General features: G+C 41.3%; 1 protein-coding gene across 1 annotated transcript; it reads left to right on the top strand.

Moving 5' to 3' along the window:
• The first annotated feature begins 427 nt into the window (after positions 1–427).
• adoa (2-aminoethanethiol dioxygenase a) lies at positions 428–1,930 on the top strand. Its single transcript, XM_088917261.1, has one exon. The coding sequence runs from the start codon at positions 707–709 to the stop codon at positions 1,472–1,474; it is 768 nt and encodes a 255-aa protein (XP_088773387.1). The 5' UTR covers positions 428–706; the 3' UTR covers positions 1,475–1,930.
• Positions 1,931–9,454: the final 7,524 nt, after the last annotated feature.

Consider the following 9,454-nt stretch of genomic DNA (forward strand, 5'->3'; position numbering starts at 1 on the left):
GAGTAATTGTGTTTCAAAAGTGTCATTCTCTACTGTCCTGCATCATTATTCGCATCTGCTATGTTACGCAAAAACGTCTCTTATATTATTATACAGATTACCGTGAACTAGTGGGAATGATGTCAGAAGAAAATGGGTCATTGACCTAGATTGCGTTACCCTCGCGTACACTGGAAGGAGTTCGTAGGCTTGTGGGTATTGTAGTTCATTGACTATTAATCTAGGATTCTGTATCCTGATTTTTGTGTAGATGAGAACTATTGAAATCTGAACAGAACGGTTTAGTATCGATATGTTGCACTGTCTGTCTTGTTAGTCAGCCCTCTGTAGATTATGCGATAATAAAGACATTTCTTATGACGAAAAACTTCAGATCCCACAAGCCAACATTGTAGTCACGCAGGCGCCGTCTGCGCCTCGCTGCGGACGTGTGGATCCGTTTTCCATGAATGGGTGGTGGATATGTATGTCTGGGCGATGAGTGTTTTATAAAACGGAAATCGTTTTCTGATATTATGGAATATTTTTTATTTTAGTCTCCGGAGCTGACGGATGATTATCTTTAACGGAAATCTTTCTTTCAGAACTCCATCTTCTGTCTACGGAAGAGCAGGGATTGTTTTGAAACAGCGCAATAGAAACGCAGTCTCACGCAACTGTGCGAGTGTGTACCCTGCACTCGAACTAGCCAGCGGATCCACAGATAATGCCTCGGGACAACATGACCTCTCTCATCCAGAAAATTGCCAGGCAAGCCCGCACGACATTCAGGAACCGCGGCTCGTCCTCCATCGGCGAAAACAGTAAAGTGTTTCTGGAGAACCACAGTAAACTCAGGGACCTCCTAGCCGAGATCAGGTCGGAAGATCTAAAAATTGTCCCCAGGAAAGTCGACAGCGCCGCGATCTCCCTACCTCACACGCCTCCGGTGACTTACATGCACATATGCGAGACCGACGCGTTCAGCATGGGGGTGTTTCTGCTGAAAAACGGCAGCTCCATCCCGCTGCACGACCATCCGGGGATGAACGGGATGCTGAAAGTCCTCTACGGCAAGGTGAGGATCAGCTGCTTTGACAAGTTGGATAAGCCCGCAGACGCCGCTTGCGAGGCGCAGTTCACAGCGCCCCAGGTGCCCTACCGCAAGGATGCTTTGAGGAGGTCGGTGCTCAGATCCATTGGGGAGTACACGGAGGAGAGTGGGCCTTGTATCCTGACTCCCCAGAAAGACAACCTCCATCAGATCGATGCCGTGGACGGACCCACGGCGTTTCTGGATATCTTGGCACCGCCTTACGATCCCGATGACGGGAGAGACTGCCACTATTACAAACTACTGCAGCCGGTGCCGGACAACTCGGGCAAGAAGTCAGAGTCTCAGGAGCAGCAAGAAGTGTGGTTACTCGAAATCCCCCAGCCCCCTGATTTCTGGTGCGGGGGTGAATCCTACCCTGGTCCCGAGGTTAAGCTCTGAGGAGCGGTTCCGTGATCTGTTGAATTACAGTAGTTACCATAGTAGCTCTAAAACTACAGTAACGGATCTGTTGAATGAGTCACAGGACCTACAGGCTGACATGTTGGTTGAAATTCACTTTGTAGATAGTTTTACATAAAAAGGGTTCATCAGCCAGCTTAGAGCATTATTAACAACTGTCTTTTTTTGAGAATTGCTTCTGTAGACAAGGTGCTAGCGTGAAAGCCGTGTCATCCTATATCCCTTGTTATGTTTAATCATTGTTTATACTTAAAAACGTGTAACTCAAGTAAATTGATTTGAAAAGCATTTAGTGCGGTTCTTAAGTGTAATTACCTTAATTGTATCCTTCAATTGCATTTAAATTATTTGAAGTGAGAAAATGACTATACGTTGTCCTAACTGCTATCTAAATGTTTTTTTAGGTTATCAAAATAAAGTATACACTCACTTGTACTTGCTTTTCTCAGTTTCGGATTGATTCACCAAGAAAACAAAATCAAATTGGGAATAGCATGTTTGAGAAAAATACTCATGGGAATGTTTAAGGAACACCACAAAAATATTTAACAATAGACAGATACTCCATATTTCAGAATAACGTGTGCAATAGTTTTGTTATATGGTCTGCGGTTTATTGAACAATGGTTCAGAAAAACATTTTTCCTCATTCAGTAATAAAAATGGCAATAAGCAGCTAAATATGGCAGCCAAACGAAGTTTTTTCCTGCACAATAGTTTACATGAAAATAAAGGAAGGTAATGTTCCCATTACATGCAAGATTGGGTCAGGAGTTCTATGGTACAATGTTCAGATCCTTCTCTTAAGTGCTCCATAAGCCAGTGAAAAGTTAATGATTAAAAGATTGTATTGATGTCCAAAAGAAGGAGTTTGCATGAAGCACAAATATAATTAACTTAATGGGTGCTAGAATGATTCTTAACATAAAAACTCAGATGCAAAAATGAAACCCATCCATTTCCCTATGTTTTAATTTTTCTTGTCCATGGTGTCTCTGTGACATCCAAGAAGCTGTTTTACAAATGACAACTATTTGAAAATGATTTTGAAAAAAGTTAATCTTCCCTTTTCCAAACATATAACCCAATTAAAAGCATGTAAGGGGAAGACACGCCAAGAGAACATCATCAGTACTTTTATCAAGGGAGTCTTTAATTGTTAGCTGAAAACGAATTAATTTATAACCAACAATAGGAAACATTTCTCCACAAAAAGAGTTGTGGGTGTCTGAAACAAACTTCCCAGCCAGGTTAAACTGATGGACAGAAGTTTAGGTTCACAGTGAATTGTGTATTGTTCTGTGGTTTGGAGATGTCTTTTGTACAAAGTCTTCATGGTGTGATACTATGCTGCAAGGTCCCAGGTTTTCACCTGCAGTAGTTTTTCCTTACCTGCTCTGTTGGACTCTTCCTGTGGCTGTTTTTTTACTCTCGCGCTTCTGCTCATGAGAGTTTTACCACAGGGGGGTCTCAGACTGCATTCCAGGCGGGGCCAGTTTTTGTCTGCTTATCCGAACCTCACAGGTCAATGAAATAACTTCATTATTTTTTAATTAGATGCATATAGAATTTTTTTCTTGGGGTCCACATACTTCAGATTTCTCAAAACATTCGCTTCATTAAAGATGCAATTATGTCAAAAACACTTAAGAGCCTGGTTAGAAGTATTATAATTAGGCAGTTAACTAACTAATAACTCCAACTGTGTAACTTAGAGCGCATTTTGAATGCAAGATGCTGGTCCCTCAAGGAACTGCGTTTGAGACCCCCTGTTTCGCGTTCGTCATGATTCAGCTGTGATTAAGAGCTCGTCCACGCACTGTGGAAAAAGCAGTACAGCCTAATTGAATGTTTGAATCAGCATGGCCAGATGTAGTGCTGGATTCATTGTTGCAGCACTCTTCGTTTTTTTTTTTTCAAATGTGTGGGAATATTATAAAACTGAGCAAAAAGAGCTTTTGAAATCAACTACAAATCAGACAGGAGTGGAAGTAAAAGAGAGTTAATTACCACCCTCTCCCATAGACATGCTGAGCTTGTGGCTGTGAGGGTGCAGAAACTGCTCCTCACCTGCTGAACAGATGAAAAAGTTTTCTGATTGATGGCCAGGATGGTCCAGAATGGATGGGGTTTGCCTGGGGGAACTGGCAGGTACATCTTCTTTTGAAGGTACATCTTCTTCTTCCTTAACAGAAGTTGCGATGCACGGACACTTGACACATGAAGATTAAGGACGTGTTTTAGAGCCGTGATGGAGAGTAGAGAGAGAGCTTGGGTCGAGGTTGAAAAGGCTAGTGGTTTGTGGAGGAGGGATGGGCAACCTCAGTCTTTGAGCCACTATTAGTCCCTCTGCTCTATTTTTTCATCCCTTCTCTGACCTTAATTCCTTACCTGAGCGCATTCTTCAGCTAAGGAGTCAATTACTCTTATTTACTGTAGGTCTTAAAAAGCTGTTAACTGGAACATGGTACAAACTGCAGGATTCTGAACCTGAGGGACTAAGGTTGTCCATGTCTGGCGTAGAGCTTGGAACCACTCTATGAAATTGAACTTTCTTGATGGTTAAACCTGCATAAATTAACATTATTAACCTTTTATGCTAGTCAGATTGGGAATGATGGACCATTTTTATATTCCTGTCCCAAACAAAGAATTGTGTTGCAGGAAAGACAGAAAAGTGTAAATTGTACCTGCAGTATTCAGATAGGCTCTTCTACAGACTCCTTCCTGTTCCCAACAACCTCAGTTTGATTTTGTGTATAAACCTGAATGCTCCACATGAGAGACATGCTTTAAAATGTGATTCAAAGTTGCCCTGTGCTTTGTTGATGTTTGAGGCATTACATAAAACTAATTTGCTCCTTTATGTGGTGTTGGTCGTCCAATGGGTAGCCCTCTCTCTTCTGGTCCAGAATTAATGCCCAGTTATTGGCATGGTGGCACGGTGGGTAGCAGCGCTGGGGCCCTAGGTTCAGCTCCAGACCTGGGGTGCTAACTCTGTGGAGTTTGTGTGTTCTGCCTGGGTTCACATGGGTGTCCTCCTGTAGTTCAAAGGTACAATACGCTGGTAGGTTAGTTGGCTTCTGTGTGTGTCCGGTGAGGGACAGGCCTCCCATCCAGAGTGTACCCTGCCTTGTGCCTGCTGCTTGCCAGAATAGGCCCCAGCTCCCCCGCGACCCTGTTTTAGATAAAGCAGTTAGAAAGTGGATGGATGGATGCCCTATTATAGTGACCTGAGGGGCTGTGCTGTAGCAGGTGTCAGCCTTTGAATGGGATGTTGAACTGAGCTCCTCACTACTTGAGCATTAACGATCCCGTGGCTCTGTTAAGGTAGGAGTGACTTCGGCATCCCTACAGCTCTCCCCTAATGTCGCTGGTGCAGTGAGTTCTCACTCCCCCGCCAGGTGAGCAGTGCAGTGGAGCTGCTGGTGCAGGTAGGTGCTGCACTGCAGTGGTGGGAGAAGTGGTCTCCTGTGTGTGAAGTGCTCTGCGATCCTCTGGGAGGACTGCAAATACTTAAGTGAGACATTAGTAGTGAATGTGACTTCCTGCTGCTTTATGTCAAATTTAATGAGTTTCACACTTCAGACAGGACTCTAGAATGAATTCCTCTGTTTTCCTTACTTTCATGAAGCTGAAATAAAGTATGTGTACTTTATTGGATGGTTATTATAATTACTATATATTTACAGTAATATTTCTTCGTTTAAAAAATCCACACTGCTTGCTTTTGTGGCATTTGAGTCCATTTTTGCTAACTATTGTGAACAGTAAAGGCAGTCATAATGCCCAGTTCAGTTCTCAGTGTAATTGCCTCTAATTGTCAATCTAGAATTATAAAGCCGCTTTGTCAAACTGATGATTAGGTCTGTCTTCCACTGAAGTAGCTTCAGTTAACAGTTTAGCATACTGTACTTCATTGGTAACAAATATGTTCTGTCACTTCACAGAGTAGATCGTGAAACTGATACATTTCTTTTATTCTTATGAATGCACCATTTAACGCCAACTTTCGAACTCTTCAACAGCAGAAGCTGCCTCTAGAAAATAGGAATATTAAACTTTTCAACATGATTAGCACACAATGCTGATTCTTTAACTGCTATTTATTCGTTTTTCATTTTCAGGCTTATTTTCAAAGGTTGTTTTTGATATTATTTTTTATTTTCTAGCTTTTCCTAGAGAATAGTCTGTGCTGTTACACTAGAATGCATAAGGCAGTGAGAAAGGTTTCAGTCATGCGGCTAGGGCTGGTGTGTTTTAGCCTGGTGTGTCTTAAGCATCTGCTCAATTTAGTCAAATAGTCCAGGTCATGAGCAAAGAAAATATTGTGCCAAGTGAAAGAAAATGAGAGAAATGGCATTTTCTTTAATTTTGAGAGCTGCATCTACAGACATTTTTGACTTTTTGTTTACCAGATATTTGCATCCATAAATTTGTATTTGACATACATCGTCTATATTCTGTACACAGCAGTCTCAAGTCTAATAGTCCTATAGGTAATGATCTAACACTACGCTGCATGCTATGCTGTCAGTATTGAAATATTCACAATATTTTTCACACAAGGTGGGGAGGGGTCTTTATCACAATAATTATCTACATGTTTATTTTTCCTGTGTTTTGCTTTCTTGCTACACATGTGTAGTGACAAGCAACAAGAGGCTTAGTGGTCTGTCCAATTACATTTCTGTTTGACCTCACAGTTCATTGCCCTCCATGCCTCTGGAGGATTCCTAGTTTTATGCCTCTCCCGTTTTGAAAAACCTAAACCACATTGAGCAAGATCACAAACTCATCTGCTAGGGTAGACATTTTTGTAATGGTTGGGTTGCTGAACATACTGGTGCAGTGTGTTGTTTTGCTCTGTTTGTTTGTTTTTCAGGACTACGTTGTAATCTGTGTGTAATCTGCTGAGAAACATTTCAACTGTGTTCCATACGGAAAACAATACAACTGAAGATGGCTGTAACACAGAAGAGGACTGCTGTAGTTTGAATCACTGGAGGGAGCAGTATGCTTTATGGATGACACTGAAAAGCTTTGGTGGACCATGTTTAGGTAATTAGTCAATTCTTATAAGAACAAATTACTGTTAATTAAATAAAAGAGTATAAAACCCAGAGTCCTCCGTTTGGCCCATTTAGTAGTTTGGTAATCATCCTTGTCTCTATCTCATTGTATATCTTATTTCCAAATGTTATATTTTACAAATGCCATATTGAAGTTCCAAATTGCATTTGGAAGGTATAGATTTGTGAAAAGCAGTTTTATATACATTATGTTGTGTATGTGACACTTGCCTTGACATAACTGAGAAATATTTATGAACAGTCCATAAACATTACAGGCCCTACTGAACATATATGTAATTTCTGCACTTTTTCCCTTAGAAGTTGTTATTGTTTTTCATAGTAGCAGCAGATGTAATAAGTAGGTAAACCTTTGAGTTTTTGTCAGCAATCAAAGTAAAGAATTAAGTTATTGTAAAGATTAAATTGATAAAAGTAGTTCTTGCCTAACTATAAATTTTGTCTTAATGTAAAACTTTTATTCCCCTTAAGTAGAGTTTCTGAAATTGTAATTATTTTTGTGCAGTGTTTCTTTTGTCTTTGCTTGGCCATTAGCAAAAAATGACATAAATACAACTAAATAATGTATCTGATTGCAAGTTTTTGCTTTCGTTAATCTTGTGCAGTTTATGTAACAGTGTGGTGGATCATGTGTGGTTAACAGGCTGCTCATCCAGATTTATCTTATTAGTTCTGAATTTTATTTTGATGGTGTTGCATTTCTTGTTTTGTTTTTTTTTGGGGCTTTGATATGTTTTAACTTTATAGGTACTTTGCCACCAATTACTAGGTGATCAGCCCTAATAAAGTACTAAGCTCTCCCCATTGCTTGTTTATTGAATCATTAGAATAGGCTAAGGTGGCCCAGTGGAGCAGTGGTAAGCATTGCTGCTTCACTGGGGCCCTGGGTTAATTTCCTGGGGTGCTTTAGAGTGGAGTTTGTGTGTTCTCCCCATGTTTGTGTGGGTTTCCCCAAGATGCTTCAGTTTCCTCCCACAGACCAAAGACGGTGTTCAGTTAACACTGGGGAAATTGGCTCTGGTGTACGTGTGCCCTGCAATGGTGTACCCTGCCTTATGCCCATTGCTTGCTGGGATAGGCTCTGTGTCCCATGTGACCCTAAATTGGATAAAGCAGTTAGGAAATGGATGGATTGATGGATAGAATTGGCTACCTTTGTTAAGGATCACCCCTTAAGTGGCACATGCATAATGTACATTTTTCTCATTGGCTTGCATGTGTTTTTGATGTAAAGACAAATGTTTACATCTTTTTTTTGTTGTCGTCGTTTGTGTTTCAGCTCATCTTAGATTTTGTAAAATATAGTTACACCATGATACCTGTGTGGTTCCTGTAATGCAGTCCCCAGAGAGCCCCAGTACACAAGGTTCTATAGGCAGCCTTCTAACTGTCTTCTCAAGGCCTGGAAGAATTTAACTATGATCAATTAAATAGGTGGTGTGTTCAATTAAGTCATTCAGGGAATACATTTCAAATTCAAATTCATGGAACTTTATTGGCATGGTTGATGAATTATGGTGTAGCCAAACCAGTTACAAATAACATAAAAGTTACATACATTTATAGTGTAAACACATTATTGGACATATTGTGAGACAGACTACCTCTGTGTTCCTCAGGATGTGATGGGAGATCACATACTGGGCTCCAGCTTTATTGAGTTTCCTCCCCCAGTAAGATTGGAAGCTGTTCCTATTCTGACAGATGTGGGGGGATTGTGGGGTTAGATTTGTTACTTTAGGGAAGAATGTCTAATCCCAATTTTTTTCTCACTGTGTATCAGAAAGTGCATCTCTGTCTCTGATTCTCCCTGCTGGCAGTGGGAGCACAGCCTGTCCTTTCTGGACAGCCAGGTCTGCCTGTGTCGCCCAGTTTCTATGGCCAGGCTGTGGTCACTGAGCCTGTACTTCATCTGTGTTTCTCTTCGCTGTCTCTTACCACTGTGTATTGTCTTTTCACATAAAAGTTTGTGTTGTGTTTATGTGTGTGTCCCAGTGGGTGAGGTAGTGTTGTTTGGCTTGTGCTGTAATTTGGTAGACTGATTCAGGAGTCTCCAGTCCTGGCCTTACAGTGCCCACTTAGTCTTATATCCCTCCATTTTCTAACCACTTCAGCCAGTGCAGTGTAGCCTTGGAGCCTGAGCCTATCCTGGGAAGCAATGAGCTGAATGCAGGATACACCCAGGAAGGGATGCCTGTCCGTTGCAGGACTATGGGAGGAGTATGGAACACATGGAGGAAACCCACATGAAGATGGGGAGAACATCCATACAGATAGCACTCCAGGTTTGGGCCCCAGTGATGTGAGGGAGCTATGCTAACTAATGCTCCACTGTGCCACCCACCTTAGTAGGACAGGTCTCCCTAAAACAGCTGTTTTGTAAAGATTGGAAACTCTTAGAAATAATTGGTCAGTTAAGCAAGTTATGTTTCGAGTTAATGGAACACTGGTCTTCGATGATTAAAGGATATTTGGTTTTGTGTTCCATGTGATTTTTAAAATTAAGGATTTTAGCTAATCATGTGATTAATTGATCATAGTTAAATTGATTAAGTTCAAATTGACACCACTTAGCACATTTTACATAGTCCTAGTCGCGCCTGTTAAAACTGACCTGATTTTCGCATAAGGGTTAATTAACATAACATCACTTTATTAGCCCTATACAATTTCTTGCATTAGGAATTCATCTTTTCACATACCCCAGCTTGCTCTCCATGAGACACAAATAGGGAGAGAGCCTGGGGTTAGAGCACAGGGTCAGCCATTGTACAGTGTCCCTGGAGCAGTTGGGGTTAAGGGCCTTGCTCAGGGGCCCAACAGAGTAGGATTCCTCTGCCAGCTGCAGGATTTGAACTGGCAACCT

Source organism: Atractosteus spatula, chromosome 5 (genome assembly GCF_055471065.1).
Source record: "Atractosteus spatula isolate fAtrSpa1 chromosome 5, fAtrSpa1.hap1, whole genome shotgun sequence".
NCBI lineage: Eukaryota > Metazoa > Chordata > Actinopteri > Semionotiformes > Lepisosteidae > Atractosteus > Atractosteus spatula.